The following is an 18,517-nucleotide window of genomic DNA, read 5'->3' as shown; positions in this document are numbered from 1 at the left end:
CAATTTTAGAGTGGCCAGGAGATACCCAACGTCACATGCTATATGATTTAAAATTGGATAATTTATAGGGAAATAGATTTCTGTTTAAAAACAAAAACTACTAACATCAAAATAAAACAAAAAACCCATGACAATCTTGACACGTCTTTCCAGGAGAAAAACTGTTCTTGTCTCCCTGGGAAAAACTGATTCAGAGATGCCCTGGAGCAGGTGAAAGACCAGATGGCTTGAGGCAAACACCTCACTCCGTGCAAAGTCACCCAGGTTCCATGTAGTTAACCAGAGCCACATGTAGGAGGGACATCCATCCATCTGCCACCATCATCTACTTGGTCTTGGTCATATCAGCACTTGGGCTTACAGTGGGGTATAAACTTTTTTATTTCCTGGCTGGATCTTCTATTGAGAAAAAGTTATCCCCTGCAGATGGACAGTGCTTTTCTTTTACACCATGACTATAAACATTTTGTTGGTCTTTGTTCCTTCTAGACCATCAGAAGCTTGAGACCAGACACTGTGTTCCATTCCTGGTTATCTCCCCTCTGTGTTCCCACAGGGACTTTGTCACTATGGGAACTTAACCACAAGGTTCATGGCCAGGATGAATTTCCTTTGTATGTATGATGCAATTAGTATCCAGGAGCTAGTATTTCTGTGGTTATCTCTCCAGCAGCCCCTCCCTCCTTTACTTCCTGGCTGAAAATGCCACTCACTTGCCCATTCTCCCCTGCAGGGGTAGCTCATCCTGGCCAGGAGAATCTAAAGCAATCTTCAGGGGCAGTGCTGGGCGAGGACATCCTGCCTGGAGCTCCATGAGCCATCCTGTAGCCATGAGGGGGCAGGGGTTACCACTGACCATACACCTAGGATACCAGAGCGGAAAGATGGAGAGAAGCCAGGGTTCTTTCAGATATCCTTAAGTGCTAAGCCAATCTCAGAAGCTGCCTATCTCCTGGCCTCTTTATTTCTTCCTCCAGGCTTCTTAATAAATGATATTTAAAAATACAAATAAAAACTATCCTATTGAGCTTCCCTGGTGGCGCAGTGGTTGGGAATCTGACTGCCAACGCAGGGGACACAGGTTCGAGCCCTGGTCTGGGAAGATCCCACGTGCCGCAGAGCAACTGGGCCCGTGAGCCACAACTACTGAGACTGCGTGTCTGGAGCCTGTGCTCCGCAACAAGAGAGGCCGCGATAGTGAGAGGCCCGCGCACCGCGATGAAGAGTGGCCCCCGCTTGCCGCAACTAGAGAAAGCTCTCACACAGAAACGAAGACCCAATGCAGCCAAATAAATTAATTAATTAGGTAAATTAAAAAAAAAAACTATCCTATTGTTTAAGCCCTTTTAGTAGCTTTCTCAGTTATTTTTTGCAGCAAGAATTTTAACTGGCACATTTGAAAACATCCTGACTCTGATCATGATTTACCAAATATGTCAAAGGAGTGTGGAAGGAAGGAGAAGTAAAAGTTCTACCTTTTTGGGTACACATCCAACATTCACCTAGAAAAAAAATAAAAAGCACATATTTTAAGATTATTAAACTCAAACCATCAAACAAACATGCAGGAGATGAATCCCAAGCATCAACCCAGGAGACTTCCTTGAGTTCTAAGTCACACTCTACAGCTGCTTCCTTTTTGCTATTAGAGTTGGAAAACATAGGAACATTACTTTCCTTGTATGAGGAGGCAGAGAATTTTACTTATGAGTATTTTCTCAAGAAAAGCAGTTGAGGGCTTCCCTGGTGGCGTAGTGGTTGAGAATCCGCCTGCCAATGCAGGGGACACGGGTTCGTGCCCCGGTCCCGGAGGATCCCACATGCTGCGGAGCGGCTGGGCCCGTGAGCCGTGGCCGCTGAGCCTGCGCGTCCGGAGCCTGGGCTCCGCAGCGGGAGAGGCCGCAACAGTGAGAGGCCCACGTACCGCAAAAAAAAAAAAAAAAAAAAAAAAAGCAGTTGAGAAGAGACCAGGAGGAGGGGGAGGGGAGAGGAGGGAAAGGGAGGAAGGGAGGGAGGGAGGACAATTCCATTTCCGGGGGAGGGGGATGCTCTGCAGGGATGGTAATAGGTCAGGAGGTGACCAAAGCCTGAGCTTGCACAGGTCCAAAGGAACAAAGCAGAGAGAAACAGCAGCACGGAGGTGAGAGGACCCACCAGCTGAATAAAGGCAACTGAACCATTTGAGCAACTGTCCTAAAGGATTTCTGGGAAACTTACCATGGCCTATGCTGGGTAAAACACCCAGAATGTCCCCTTTGAGAAAATCTCTAGTGGAAAACTACATTATTTTTCAAGATCAAAGGACAACTGATGAATCAAGCAGTCAAGTTCATCCATGCTATTATCTAGCCAGCTAGCTATTGATCTATCTCCATGCTTATATACTTGTTAGAGATAGACACAAACTTGACTCAGCCTTCTGGCAGCCTACACACAAAGGAAAACACAAATAGTTGTAAGATTTCACGTAAAAATTAGACAGTTGTTTAAGAAAGTAACTATTCATACCCCTCAGACTAGAAAGAAATTCCTTGCAACAGTCCTTGTAAACTGTGATGTATATGTTTATACACACATTTTTGTTTATATCTGTTTTTTCCTTTTGATCACATCCTAAAATAACCTGGAAAAAAATTGTGGTTAAGAGTAACACTAATTAGAATTTAGACAATGACATTGTACTATAATTATGTAATATGATAAATATCGCTACATGGGAGATATTACAACCTATAAATGAATCAGAGTAACACACTGTACACCTTAAACTTATACAATGTTACATGTCAAACTTATACAATTAAAAAATATTTTTTAAAGAGTAAGACTGATTAAAACTGCACATACCATTTGGCACATACCATTAGAACTTAGCAATTCTAAATTTAGGAATTTATTACAAGAAAGAGTCACATGTTATGTTCAAGCATCCAAAGATACATGTATAAGGATGTTCCCTGTAGTGCTGTCACAGTGAATAACTGGACACAAGTTAACTACCCAACAGTACGGAAGCATTATTACAGGGAAATTACTGTACACTGAGCCTATGGAATACTCTGCAGCCGTTTAAAAGGACACAGATTTCTATTTACTGTTACAGAAGGTGTTCTTAGGATATTAGGTGACAAAAAGAAAGCTGCAGAACAATTTGTTCTGCGTGTTCCAATCTGCATTATATATAATTGCAAATGTACACATACATTTAAACAGTTTGAGCAAATATTCCATGTTCTTAACAGCAGTCATCTCTGGGGAGGAAGAAAAATTTTATATTTCACTCTAAATACTTTTTATAATGTCATTCATTACTGTATAATTCATTTAGACCAAGAAATAAACCAAAATGATTTTATCTGGGTAGTGGAATTTAGATGGGTGATTCTTTGATCTCTCTTGTTTATTTTCAATATTTTTTATAATACAATTATTTTTCTTTTATATGGAAACAAATGCCTTCTAGACATAACTTATGTCAGGTACCTGTAAGCTCTGCTGATCATGACCATAAGGAAAGAGGCAGGCTCTCTTGGTGTCCAAAGAACACAGGTCTGGTGCCAAGCGTATGACTAACGTTAATTTTTTAGAAGTTTCTGAACTTTTTAACTTGCGACCATTCATTCATTCAGAAGTACTGATGAAGTGCTCACTCACTGCTGCCAGGCATTATGCAAAGCAGAGCACTCAGTGGATATGGTCCCTGCTCTCATGGAGCCCACGGTCCTGACCTGGGAGAGGTGCTCAGCCTATCCAAGATGTTGGCTCAAGAGACAGCAGCAGAATCAGCCACATTCCCTAAAATTTCCAAGTCTTCGGCCAGAAATCAGAGGAAGAAGGTGGTAGAAAATTGTGAGCTTCGGGGGCTGGAGAATCTGTATTCTAGCACGGCACACTTTGGGTCCGGGGTCTATGGCTGAATGGAAGCCCTTGACCTTGAAGCACGCCTCCTATTTTGGCAGCTCCTAGTGATAGGCCTCCAGGGTTTCCGACGGTTTCAGAAACCTCGAACACTTCAGTGCAACACAACTGATTATCAGATGGCTCTTTGACTTGGAAGGGAAGAAAAGAACAATTGGTTACCTACAAAGCTGGGGAAGCCGGGGTGGAGAGCTCTGTGCAGTCCTGTTCAAGCCTCCGTCTCGCTCTCCAGCTGAGGTTGCTTTAGGTTGTCAGAAAGAGAGCTCGGGCGTAGAGTCAGACAGACAAGAGTTTGAATCGTCCACTTCCTGGAAGTTGGTGGGTAGCTTTCTAAACCCCTCTGAGCTCAGTTTCCCATTCCATAGAATAGGAATGATAATACTTACATTCCAGAGATTTTGCGAAGATCAGAGATAATGTATGTAAAGCACCTCTTTTCTAATTCATGATAGGTGTGATGATTGATGCCATCGACCCCTCTGAATTATTCCTGCAGTCTGCCAGCTCCCCATGGGTACAAAAGCCGTATGGCAAACAGAGGAGATAAATTCCCCAGTGGCCGGCCGGCTCCCTTTCAGAAACAGATCAACAGATGGCAAAGAAAGCTTGCCTTCCAGAATGGGGCACTAGGGTCACGGGTTGTCAGGGCTCTGACCTCCCAGGAGTGCACACAGCTAAGACCTGCAGCATACCACGCTTTCCACCTGGCAAATCCCCCTACAGAGTCCGCATTCTCTAGGTGGGCACTCACCAACAATAAGCCATGGGAACAGAGACAACCCAGTGCCAGAGAGATTCCTGCAGCTCTGCCTCCCTCTGCAAACTGACGGTCCGTCTCTGAGAACTCCCTCTTCCAATCTAGTGCTCAGAATCCTTCCGTTCCGTGGGCCTGCCGGCACCGGCTCACAGTGAGGACGGGGGCCTCTCCAAACAGGTACAGAACATGTGAGGAGTCTGATGATACCTGTGGCAAAATTCAGAGGTTCTCCACTTCCCTAGGGCTGGCGCTCTTACCTTCAATTCTGCCCAGATAAGTAAAAACCGCACACTGCCCATGTCACTGGTTAATTTACAACCTCACCTGTCAAGAATGTCACCTGTGCTTAAGTAATAGGAAGCTTCCTTCCTCTGGTTTCCCCCTTTCTGTTCCCCATCACAGAGTTGCCTAATGGTTCCTATCTAGTTCAGGACTGATATGAGGAAAGAGCACTTAGAAGATGACCAGTCATCATTCACTAAGCACAACAGTATTGGTTCATCAGCACATTCTTTCAGATTGTGCAAGACACTGTTCTAGGGGCTCGGTACTGCTGACCAGAACAGATAAAGACCCCCGTTTTTATCAGCTTTACACCAACAGTTATCAAGCAAGATGCTGTCTGGACACCACTTGCCCACATCCTTTCACAATTCTGACGCTAACTCTGATGTGTGTTTTATTTCTCCACACAATCAAGCAATTAACTCAATTCTGACACTATCTACCTGGAGACGGCATTAGATCCCAAAGGTGAAGGGCTCAGTCCCACAAGACTGTCCTATCCCCCCCGCCCTTACTTCAGTCACCAACCACAAGTCCAGGTTGTCAGCTGTGCTTCTGAGCGACCGGCTATAGACCCAAGGTTCCAAAGACCCCTTCCCCTTTCTTGGGTTTGATTAATGTGCTCGAGTGGCTCACAGAACTCAGAGAAACATGGGATGAAACATTTTACTTACTAGATTACCAGTTTATTATAAAAAGTTATAATGTAACTCAGGAACAGCCCAATGGAAGAGATGTACAGGGCAAGGTACCTGGGAAGGGGTGTGGAGCTTCCGTGTCCTCTCTGGGCATACACGCCACCCTCCCAAAACCCCATGTGCTCACCAACCCAGAAGCTCTCTGAACTCTGTCCTTTCGGTTTTCTATGAAGGCTTCGTTACATAGGCACGGCTGACTAAATCATTGGCCACTGGTGATGGTCAACCTCCAGACCCTGTCCGCGCCTTGCCAAGGGCAGGGGGTTAAGGCTGACGTTCCAACCCTCTATCACACGGCTGGCTCCTCTACCAACCAGCCCTCAGAAGACACCTCATTAACACAAACTCAGGTGTGGTTCAATATCCAGACACCCTTACCCCTCAGCATGTAGTAAATTCCAAGGGTTCCAGGAACTCTGTGCTAGAAATGGGTACAAAGGCCAAATACATATTTCTTGTTATAAATCCAATATCACACTCTGGCATATATTAAACATTCAACATCCATGTCTTTACCTTCAAATTTCAGATAAAGGTTAGCCCAGTAAGGCATCTACCTTGAAAAAGAGAGAAAGAAAGAGGGAGGGAGCAAGGAAGGAAGGGGAGAGAGAGAGAGGAAGGGAGGGAGAGAGAGGGAGGGAGAGGGAGGAAGAGAAAGAAAGAGAGAGAAAGAAAGAGAAAGAAAGGAAGGAAGGGAGAAAGAACGGGAGAAAGAAAGGAGAAAGTATTCTGTGTAAGGCAGAATCTAAAGTAAGAAAATGAACTGATAGAGAGGTATTCAAATGTTAGAACTAAAATTATTTTGGTTCAATTCTTATTTCAGCAGAACTTTAGATGAATGTGAAATCTCCAGTCCCAGGGATCAAACTTCAATGAACTCTTACTCTGGGGCATCCGGGGAGACCCAGACACAGCTACAAGAGTGTCAGTTCTGACACAGCTCTGGAGTGTCAGTTTTCTCTACCACCTGACACCCACTGAGTGATATCTGGCCCCAAATCTCTTGCTTCCCCCCTTCAAAAGAAAAAGGATCTGGGATCCCATATCCTATTTAATATCTCATGTTGTAACACCCAGTGAATAAATGGTTACTAATTATGACTGTTCGAAATCCACTTACAAATGCGGAAGGTCATTAGAATTGCCATAAAATTCCTTTAATTCCACTCTACCAGAAAAATTCTCTGCTGCTACTTGTTCAAGGTACCTTTCGCAAAGAAACAGGAACTCTGAGGGATCAAGAGGAAGTCTTTCTTTTTCTGGCCCTGCAGATTTAGTGGGTTCTGAGGCAGATGGCAAAGCAGTATTACTAAGACTGATGCAAAAGATTAAACAATCAGTAAGGTAAATCGCATATATACACTCATATGTATAAAATGGGTAACTAATACGAACCTGCTGTATAAAAAAAATAAATAAAATAAAATTCAAAAAAAATAAGGTAAATCAAAAGACAAATTTCAATAATAGGATTTGCCTGCTTGAACTAACCCTACCCTTTCTGATCACTCCTTTCTTTGGCATTTATGAACACAGACGTGCCGCATTTTATGAAACTCTCAACCCAGGAAACAAATTAGAATTCTTTTCTGGTTTTGAGGGATCCTTGTCAATACAGAAGGAACTAATGGCAGGGTTCCTTAAACTGAGATCTCCTTTTAGTAAATGTCCATTTAAAAATTCACGTTCAAATAGAAGGGACTTTCACTTCTATGTTAACTTTTTACAATGAGCCAGTATTACTGAGAAGAAAATGAAAAACATTTTTGAAGCTGCTGTAGTACATGAAGTATATGTGGTTTATAGCACATTCAGGTGAACTTGGTTCTGAAAACAGTCCTTACTTAATGCTGCTCCTTGTTTATAAGGAACAAAAGGAATGAAAATCACAACAATCATTACAATAATGATATCTCAGTTCCCCAGCACCGTTTTCCTTCCAAGTCAAACCCATAAAAGACATCCACTCTTGTCTGCTCATCTTTGTTCAGACTTTTCGATTTATGAACAAAATATCACCAGACTGACACAGGCCATCAACTTTTTACTTGCTAATACCTACTTTAAATCATACAACTCTTTACTATCATGCTCATTTCATATAAGAAAGGATGTTTTAACACCAAACGACATTGCCTTAAAATACTATATTGAACTTTATGAATAAAACCATTATACTGTGAAAAAACATTAAAAAAAATAAAAATGCATGTTCAAACTTGGAACAGCATACTAATATAAGTGAAATAAGCTAGTCACAGAAAGACAGATATTACGTGATTCCACTTATACGAGGTATCTAAAATAGTCAAATTCATAGGATCAAACAGTGGAACAGTGGTTGCCAGGGACTGGGGGGGTAGGGAGTAGTAGAGGGCAATGGGGATTTACTAATCAATGGGCCCCAAATCTCAGGTAAGCAGGATGAGTAAGTTCTAGAGATCTGCTGTACAACGTTGTACCTACAGTCAACGATACTGTACTGTATGCTTCAAAATTTGTTAACAGGGTAGATTTCGAGTTAAGTATTCTTACCATTAAAAAAAAAAGAAGAAGAAAAGCATGTTCAGCCTACTGGGGATACAGACACTATAATATCAAAGTACACGCTATCACCTCCAAGTTAGTTTCTGATTTACATGTCGCTGAGTAGTTGTTTTCGGCCTAGATGAATACAAACAACCCACCAAGGGGCCTGTTTCTCAGGCCTCTTCCAAAGCCCCCGCTCCTCCTGCTGGCCTCTCCAACTGGTGTGTACAGCACAGCTCACTGTGACATTAATGATCAAGAAGGCTTTTGCTAGGTACAAACTTCCAGTTATAAAACAAACAACTTGGGCTTCCCTGGTGGCGCAGTGGTTGAGAGTCTGCCTGCCGATGCAGGGGACGTGGGTTTGTGCCCCGGTCCGGGAAGATCCCACATGCCGCGGAGCGGCTGGTCCCGTGAGCCATGGCCGCTGAGCCTGCGTGTCCGGAGCCTGTGCTCCGCAAAGGGAGAGGCCACAACAGTGAGAGGCCCGCGTACCGCCCAAAAAACAAAAAACAAGTCACGGGGATGTAACGTACAGCATGGTGACTATTGTTAATAACACTGTATTCCATAGATGTATTTTTTATTGAATGACATCACTTCTATGTGGAATCTAAGAATTACAACAAACTAATGAATACAACAAAAAAGAAGCAGACTCATAGGTATAGAGAACAAACTAGTAGTTACCAGTGGGGAGGGAGAGAGGGGGAACATAGGGGGAGGGAAGTGGGAGGTACAAACTATTGGGTGTAAGATAGGCTCAAGGATGTATTGTACAACATGGGGAATAGAGCCAATATTTTGTAATAACTGTAAATGGAAAGTAATTTTTTTAATGATATAAAAATTTAAAAATGAAAAAATAAGACACTAAATTTCAATAATAAAGATTCACATTCATAAAAATACTTTATGTGCAAGCAAAAATGTTCACTTAACAAAAGAAAATCATTATATCAATACTTTGCAGTTTACACGGCTTGTCACTATTTTTTTTAATAGATCTTTATTGGAGTATAATTGCTTCACAATACTGCATTAGTTTCTGTTGCACACCAAAGTGAATCAGCCATATGCACATATGTCCCCATATCCCCTCCCTCTTAACCCTCCCTCCCACCCTCCCTTACCCACACCTCTAGGTCATCACAAAGCACCGAGCCGATCTCCCTGTGCTATGCTGCTGCTTCCCACTATCCAACTATTTTACATTCGGTAGTGTATACATGTCGATGCTACTCTCAGTTGGTCCCAGCTTCCCCCCCGACCTCGTGTCCTCAAGTCCATTCTCTATGTCTACATCTTTATTCCTGCTCTGCAACGAGTCTCATCAGTACCAGTTTTTTTTTTTAGATTCCATATATATGTGTTAGAATACGGTATTTGTTTTTCTCTTTCTGACTTATTTCACTCTGTATTAGAGACTCTAGATCCATCCACCTCGCTACAAATAACTCAATTTCGTTTCTTTTTACAGCTGAGTAGTATTTCCATTATATATATGTACCACATCTGCTTTATCCATTCATCTGTTGATGGACATTTAGGTTGGTTCCATGTCCTGGCTACTGTAAATAGTGCTGCAATGAACATTGTGGTACATGACTCTGTTTGAATTATGGTTTTCTCAGGGTATACGCCCAGTAGTGGGATTGTTGGGTCGTATGGTAGTTCTATTTTCAGTTTTTTAAGGAACCTCCGTGATTTCCATAGTGGCTGTATCAATTTACATTCCCACCAATAGTGCAGGAAGGTTCCCTTTTCACCACACCCTTTCTAACATTTATTGTTTCTAGATTTTTTTATAGTATCCATTCTGATAGTGTGAGGTGATATCTCATTGTAGTTCTGATTTTCATTTCTCTAATAATAAGTGATGTTGAGCATCTTTTCATGTGCCTCTTGGCCATCTGTATGTCTTCCTTGGTGAAATGTCTATTTAGGTCTTCTGCCCATTTTTTCATTGGATTGTTTATTTTTTTGATGATGAGCTGTTTGTATATTTTGGAGATTAATCCTTTGTCTGTTGGTTCATTTGCAAATATTTTCTCCCATTTTGAGGGTTGTCTTTTTGTCTTTTTTATGGTTTCCTTTGCTGTGCAAAAGCTTTTAAGTTTAATTAAGTCCTATTTGTTTATTTTTGTTTTTATTTCCGTTACTCTAGGAAGTGGGTCAAAAAAGATCTTGCTGTGGTTTATGTCAAAGAGTGTTTTTCCTATGTTTTCCCCTAAGAGTTTTATAGTGTCTCGTCCTACATTTAGGTCTTTAATCCATTTTGAGTTTATTTTTGTATATGGTGTTAGGAAGTGTTCTAATTTCATTCTTTTACATGTAGCTGTCCATAAAAGCTGCTAAGAGGGTAGATCTTAAAAGTTCTCATCACAAGAACTATGTATGGTGGCAGATGTTAACTACATTTAAGGTGGTGATCATTTCCCAATATATACAAATATCGAATTATTATGTGTACACCTCAAAGTAATACAATGCTATATGTCAATTATACTGCAACTTAAAAAAAAAAAGGTTTTGTCTGGTGATCAGTCCTTATTAGTAAGAACTGTACGCCTATACCACAAGAAGTGGGTCAGTCTTTACCACAGAATCAGTACAGTCAGAAAGAACACTGGAACACATGCTCCTACAGGCCTGGGGCAAAGGGAATAGTAAGTCAGAAAGAACTTTTTCCTCAACCTGACTCTTCCCTTATCTACATGGGCAGAGAACTGAACCGCCCTGAATAGCAGAGACAAAGCTCCCAGAAGGCTCTAATTCACCTTGGCTTTGGGCCATCTGTGCATTTCTTCTTGGTTTGCACTTGATCATGAGAAGCATTATACCAGCAGACCTTGGAGATATTGCAGATTCAGTTCCAGACCACCGAAATAAAGTGAATATCGTAGAAGTCACACAATTTTTTTGGTTTCCCAGTGCATATAAAAGTTATGTTTAGGGACTTCCCTGGTGGCGCAGCGGTTAAGACTCCGCCTGCCAATGCAGGGGACACGGGTTCAAGCCCTGGTCTGGGAAGATCCCACATGGCACGGAGCAACTGGGCCCGTGAGCCACAACTACTGAGCCTGCGCATCTGGAGCCTGTGCTCCGCAACAAGAGGCCGCAATAGTGAGAGGCCTGCGCACCGCGATGAAGAGTGGTCCCCGCTTGCCGCAACTGGAGAAAGCCCTGGCACAGAAATGAAGACCCAACACAGCCAAAATAAATTAATTAATTAATAAAAAGTCTGAAATATTGCGAGAATTACAAAAATGTGACAAAGAGACATGAATGAGCAAATACTGTTGGAAAAATGGTGCCAACAGATGTGCTCACCGCAGGGTTGCTGCAAACCTGCAGTTTTTAAAAAAAAAAAAAAAAAAAAAAAAGCAGAACCTGCAAAGTGCTATGGGTTATGCCTATATTTACCTTTTTGGAGACTCCCAAAACCTGAACTTGAAAATTAACTCATGTATTTTTCTGCTCTGAGAAATTACTTAATCGCAGTAGGCACTAAAAGATTATTTTTAATTGAATCCTAGAAAAACAGATGATTTCTTTCAGTTTCCCTTTTTTAATGCCTAACCTAGTACTATTATAATTTTTTGCCTGATCCAGAAAAATAAAGAGTAATTTAAGAGTGGAATCTGGGCCTTCCCTGGTGGCGCAGTGGTTACGAATCTGCCTGCTAAGACAGAGGACATAGGTTCGAGCCCTGGTCCGGGAAGATCCCACATGCCGCGGAGCAACTAAGCCCGTGCGCCACAACTACTGAGCCTGCGCTCTAGAGCCCATGAGCCACAACTACTGAGCCCACGTGCCACAACTACTGAAGCCTGCGTGCCTAGAGCCCGTGCTCCACAATAAGAGAGGCCACTGCAATGAGAAGCCTGTGCACCGCAACGAAGAGTAGCCCCTGCTCACCACAACCATAGAAAGCCCGCGTGCAGCAATGAAGACCCAACACAGCCAAAAATTTAAAAAAAAAAAAAAAAAGAGTGGAATCATGTTGGAGACTTCCCTGGCAGTCCAGTGGTTAAGACTCCATGCTTCCACTGCATGGAGCGCAGGTTTGATCCCTGGTTGGGGAACTAAAATCCCACATGCTACACGCGATGTGGCCAAAAAAAAAAAAAAAGAGTGGAATGTTATTAGAGCTACACCTGCCTCCGACCTAGTTTACCCATCAGAAGTTTAGTAGCAGTACTGGCTCTCATTGCTTATTTCACTCTGAACTTGAGAGGATCAGAATATGCCACCCCAAAACATGCTCCTTTGACATAAAAATTATTTTGAGGTGAAGACAATTAAGAAACAGCAGACACAGGAGGAACTCTGCTCTCCCCCTTTCTACCTAAAAGCAAAGGTTAAATTTCCCTTTATGAAGGTGTTTCCCACCCTTATCCTGTACCAGCAGCAGAAAAACCCTTATCACTAGAGATGGAAAGGTAGCACTGAGATGAATCTGCACAAAAAAACCTTATTAAAGTAACCCTTATCTTCCATTAGTTTCCCCCCATATATTTACCTTCCCACAATTTACCGCCTCTAGAAGCCCAAGCCCCCTTTCCTTTGTCTAGTCACTTTTCCACAATTTGTCACCCTTTGTTAAGTTGGCATTAAGCTCCCAGGCCTAAGAGTTCCTTTTTTTCCCCACTTCTTTTCTGTGACACTCATGTGTGCATATGAAATAAACCTTTTCTCCCATAATCTGTCCATTTTCTGTTTAATTTGCAGGCCCTAGCTACTGAACATAAATGGGAAGAGAGAAAGTTTTTCCTCCCCTAACACAATACAGAGCAAAGTCATTTCATACCTGAGCTTCTTAACAGTTTAAAGTGATAAACTCCATCAAAGAAAAGTGAACTCTCAGGTACACCAACACAGGTCACTCATCTTGAAAATACCCGTTTGCTCGGAAGGGGCCTACTCCATTGTATCACAGAAGAGAAAAAAAAAAAAGCATTCCGGAAAAGGAAAACTGAGGAGGAGTCAGGAGATCAAGGCAAACAGTCACACCATACAGACCCCCATGGAAGGCTCTTACTCCAGAAGCATGAAATTATGAAACCAGGAAATGAATGACTCTAGGCCCAAACTCATTACCATCTGATGCCCACAACTGTGCAGGGTTCTCCAGATTCATTCTAATGCTTCCATAGGGTTAAAGTCTTCACACAGTTCCTGCTCCCCATGAAACCCCCAGTGCTGAGTTGGGCTCAGGTACACCAGAATCAGAATGGGGCTCTTTAAAAATACACCTGCTGGGGCTTCACTCTAAACCTACTAGATCAGGAGCTCTGAAGTGGAGACCCACCTAGTAGATAAGTGCTTTTAAAGTAAATAATGACTGTTTCCTAAGAGGCAGAAGTAGGAAGGTTCCTCCCCTGTAGCTGAGAAGAATGCTTAAAAATGTTCATCAAATCATAAATTACTCCACACAATTACACAGAAGCCATGGTTTGGCTGCTAATTAGCACAGCTAATAACCTATGCTAATTCCATAGGTTATTCTACACTTGGTTTGTTTTCAACCACATTTTAATTGACATTCAATTTGCTCCTTGGTAAAAATGAGGGTCCAGGGCTGGAACAGTGCTTCTAAATTCCTATAAGGATTTGTGTAAGTTGGATCCTTAATGAAATGAAAGCAATGGGGCCCATGCTCCGTTTTTATAAAGCTAAAAGTATTCAATTTAAAGGACAGTCAGGACTTCCCTGGCAGTCCAGTGGTTAGGACTCTCTGCTTCCACTGCAGGGGGACACGGGTTTGATACTGGTGGAGGAACTAAGATTCTGCAAGCTGCGTGGCAGCCCCCCCCCCCCACAAAAAAGAGTTAAATAAATAAAGGGCTATCCCTTACTTGAAATTATAAGCTTCCTACTTTTAATCAAAAAATCGTTCTTGATGAAAATGATAGTGATAGAAGAATTTTTTTAATGATCATTACTCTAAAAAAAATTAAGTCAGCAAGCTTATGTAAGTGCTTCCTATTAAAAAAACAAACAAACAAAAAACAACTATAGTCAGACTGGATTAGTAGATCTCCAAAATCACTTCCAACTCCATCAGTCCATGAGTCTAAGTTTTCATGGAGGAACGCTAAAAACAAAAACTGGTATCCACAGCAACTTAAAAATTTTACCAAGCTTTAGAATTAACATGCATTAATTAGCATTTAGGAAAACAAAAAAACCTGGTTGGAAAGTCAACAGTAAAGAAACTTCTGACTTTCCCAAGGGACATTTCTCAATAGTATCTCCAGTACAAAGCCACTTTTATCGTGTCACTCTCCTGCTCAGAACCCTTCCACAGTTCACTGTGCTTTCAGAAACTCTACCTTTTTACTACCACCTGACCATCAGCTTTATAGGAGACGCCCTCTGCTCCAGTCAATTTTTTTTTTTTTTTTTTTTTGCGGTACGCGGGCCTCTCACCGCTGTTGGCCTCTCCCGCTGCGGAGCACAGGCTCCGGACGCGCAGGCTCAGCGGCCATGGCTCACGGGCCCAGCCGCTCCGCGTCACGTGGGATCCTCCCGGACCGGGTCACGAACCCACGTCCCCTGCATCGGCAGGCGGACTCTCAACCACTGTGCCACCAGGGAAGCCCTCCAGTCAAATTTGATTACACAACATACCTTGCTTCTATGCCTCTGCCCCTGACCTACCCTGTCAAAAAATGATATTCATCCAGTTCAAGTTCACAAAGATACTATCTCCATCCCAAAACTATCCAATGTGCCCAAGCAGAAGTGATAATTACACTCTTCTCTCAACTACCATAACAGCAATTAACATAGATCCCCTCACTCTGGGGTTGACTGTCTACATTTTGCTTCCCCCCCACCTTATCGCAAATTCCTTGAGGGAAGGGACCTTTGTCTTACAAATGTTGGTATCTACCCTTTTATCTCACCAGCCCCAATCCAAATACTTAGCACTTAGATTACGAGAAGTGAAGACAGCAACAAATGAAACTTGCTTCAGAACGCCTCAATTTTCCCTAACACCTGTTTGGAAATCACTGCACTAAGAAGTTTATTAATGCATCTGTGGATAACCCAGATAACTAGAATACGGAGACAAATCTAAACAGGTCTTATCAGTCGGTTTTATCTTCTCTGATATTCTAAGGCATACTACATCCTTCCTTGAATTCAAAACCAAAAGGCAGTTTGAGAAGAGCCCAAATGGAATGAAATAAAAATATTAAATAGGGGATCTACCCCAAGAGATCAATGCTTACTAAAAAATAAAAGTTGCTGCAGAATAATGAGATAAGCAAGGCCAGGCACTCCATAAGGAAGCAGTAAATGGTTGACTCCTAAGCTGTCCTTTACTTGCTCTCGGAAATAGTTGATCTTTTAAAGCATTCACGTTTCTAACAGGAACCTAAAAATGGGGTCAGCCCCTTCTTGATTAATACCAGTGGAACCAGGCAACCATGAAGGCTGCCACAAGCTGATTATGACACACATGGCGAAGGAGGAAAACAGAAAAGTAGAGAGGGACAAAGATGAGCAGTTATCAAGTGTTGTCACCAGTTGCCCGGGGGGCCTCTTAGTGACACCCCTCCATCTGCTTTCTGCAGAGCCAGACTTCTCCTAAGAGTCTGTCTAGACTAAGGTGTCAAGGTGCAAGTTGATAATTAACAGGGATTTTTCCTTTCCTCGTTCCCACTTCCGTTTTGAACTTAAAAAGTGAGCACGGGACACTGGAGACAGCCCTTTCACAGCTGTTAATTTTGAGTTTCATTCACATACGGTTATTGAGCAAGCTCTTTGTTAAGGCGATGAGAGTTTGCAAACATATGAACCCATTTCTGCCCTTAAGGAGTTCCCAGTGTAGTGTAATTTAAGCATCCCTCTCCAAAGGAACTTCGAGAACTCCATGCCCAAGCCCAGGTTACACTCGGATACAACATTTTAATACTAACAGCAAGTACCTCGCCCAAGTCTTGTGACAGAAGAGCCCACACTAGTAACTTGGGAACTAAACTTATTTTTTAAAGTAATAGTTCCTCAATCTCAGGATTTACAACCCTCTTTTGGGGGGAGGTAGTTTTAAAATCCCTCCAAAACAAAACAAAAGGTCTGTAAAGTCATTTAACGATAAATCCTACATCAATGTCAACTGTAGTTGGTGATTCTCAACCTTGGCTGCAATTAAGAATCACCCAAAGCCGAGGCTGCACCCAGGCAGCAGAATTTTTTCAACTCCTCAGGTGATTCCAATGTGCAGCCAACAGTGAGAACCGCTGCTGTAAATTCTGCCCTTGAAACTGAAGGGAGAGGACCGGGATCCTAATTCAGTGACACCGGCTCCATCCTCCCTTCCCCTCTCCCCACAGAGACTCAGACCAGCTGCAACTATTCTAGATGCAGTTTTATGTTTCATGGATCTGGTGATGAGATCGAGCATGGAACCCTTCCACCTTGAGGAGTAAGGATGCAGGAAAGTTATGTTAGATTTCACCAGCTCCGGCCAGCGTTATTATGATACCTGCGCTGGACAGACGCAGGCTCAGCTTCGGGGTCCGCGGAAAAGCCCCTTTACACTTGTCTCATCAAACCCCTCTGGGATCCTAACTCCGACCCGCGTGGGAAAGCTGACAGCGCAGGGCTGGGGGCCCATCCTCAGGGAGTCGGGGGAGGTCGCACTAGGCAAGGGCACAGGCTGTTCCTGCAGAGAGAGCGGGACGGCGGGACGCGGCGCTGCAGGAACCCAGGCATGAAGAGAAGCGCCGAGAGCGAGCGGGTACTCACGCAAGTGCCGCCCAGCTTGTGGCTCTCCACCACGGCGGCCCGGGCGCCCAGCTCGGCCGCCCGGCGCGCGCTGGCCAACCCGCCCGAGCCGCCCCCGATCACCAGGTAGTCGTAGCAGGCCGTGACGCCTGCGGCGGGTGGCGGACACGAAGACTGCGGCCCCTGCCTAAACGCCATGGCGCGGGAGAAGGCGCAGGCAGCCCGGGCCCAAGGTGACGCGTAGCCGGAGAAGGTGCGCGCCGCCTGCCTCCAGCCGAGCCCCTCGCTCGCGCTCAGAGTCCGGGCCGGCAGGGCCATGCACGCGGAAGTGCGCGCCGCGGCGGTGCGGCCCGTGGGCGGGCCCGGGGAAGGAGGAGGGCGCGCGGGGGCCGGCGCAGCCTCACGGTGACTAAGCACTCAGCCGGCGCGCGGCGGCGTGCGGGGCGGGCTGGCGATGGGGCTACCCGGCTTGGCCGGACCGGGGCAGGGGGAGTCGCCCCACTCCGTCCCGCTGTGCGCGAGCCAGCCCGCCCTGCTCCAAGGGAGGGTCTCTCTTCTGGGAACTCTCCGCTTCCGTCTTCACCCCAGCATCTGGGTCCCCGCGCCCGAGTGGCATCAGCCGAATGTAGGTTTCTGAAGGCTGATGGGGCGAGGAAGGATGAACGCCCCCTTTTGTTCCCCCAGCCTTTTCTGAGCGGGCCCTTTGGGAGTTGCCAGTGGCGCCGACTTCTCCAGGAAGGGAGACTTGCCCACCATCATTTTGAGGGTGATGTTTCTCAAGGTTTGATCCGCAGACCACCTGATCCCTGGGCCCTAACCCAGATCTACTAAATCGGACCCTCTGGAGCAGGACCCCAGCAATCTACATTTTAAACACCCCCCCACCCCGGCTTTCAGCACATTTAATTTGGGAGGCTTTGGAACAAATGTTTTTGTGTTCCACAGATGAAGCATAAAGATAGCGTAGAGATGGAGACACAAAAGCATTTTCCTCCCAAGCTGTAGAGACTGGGGTGTCATTTCAGAATATCTGGAGCAACCAATTGCACAACAAAATAGTAAGTCAGTCAGTTTGTGTGGCTGACGCCCATCACCTACAAGGCTGTGAGCGCTGGAGGCAAAGGAGTAAAGGTCCGGGTCTCAGAAGCTAGGCCCAGCTCGCTGAAGGGGAAGGGGAACCAACCGCACGCCAGTTAGAATGGTATCCAGTTATTTTTTTAGGTTTTTTGTTTGTTTTGTTTTCCTGATTAAAAAGTAATAGAGGGAAAAAAGGGAAAGATCCTCCTTCCACTAGGCTGCCATGTAATAAATGTAGACTAAACAAGAGTTAGAAAAATCATCACTTTACAACTATCATAGTGATCACTGTCATTAAACATCAGTGAATGTTAAAACCACTGCGTGAAAGTTTGATGAGGAAAAGGTTGTTTACAGTCAGACTATGTCCCCACAGATTGCTTATTGATCACAAAGGGGAAAATGGTGGCTTTACAGTGGGCCACACACCACCTTATCCAAGTGGTCAAAGGTGAATATTGCTGGGAATGAGACAGCTGTCATCATGTGCCTGGTTTTGCGATGCAGTAAG

At 44.1% G+C, this 18,517-nt stretch overlaps 1 protein-coding gene across 1 annotated transcript in view; it reads right to left on the bottom strand.

The window, feature by feature from the left end:
- The window catches only part of GSR (glutathione-disulfide reductase), a 45,245-nt gene extending 27,989 nt beyond the window's left edge, over positions 1-17,256 (bottom strand). Inside the window, exons 1-2 of the mRNA XM_060136425.1 lie at positions 16,951-17,256; positions 1,476-1,502 (exon numbers count right to left, since the gene is read on the bottom strand). Coding sequence (XP_059992408.1) covers positions 1,476-1,502; positions 16,951-17,247 — 324 coding nt within the window. The 5' untranslated portion in view covers positions 17,248-17,256. The remainder of the gene's footprint in view (positions 1-1,475; positions 1,503-16,950) is intronic.
- Between the last annotated feature and the right edge of the window lie 1,261 nt (positions 17,257-18,517).

This window comes from Lagenorhynchus albirostris, chromosome 21 (genome assembly GCF_949774975.1).
Source record: "Lagenorhynchus albirostris chromosome 21, mLagAlb1.1, whole genome shotgun sequence".
Taxonomy (NCBI): Eukaryota; Metazoa; Chordata; class Mammalia; order Artiodactyla; family Delphinidae; genus Lagenorhynchus; species Lagenorhynchus albirostris.
Note: the sequence above shows the minus strand (reverse complement) of the source record. Positions and strands in the feature narration are given on the sequence as shown.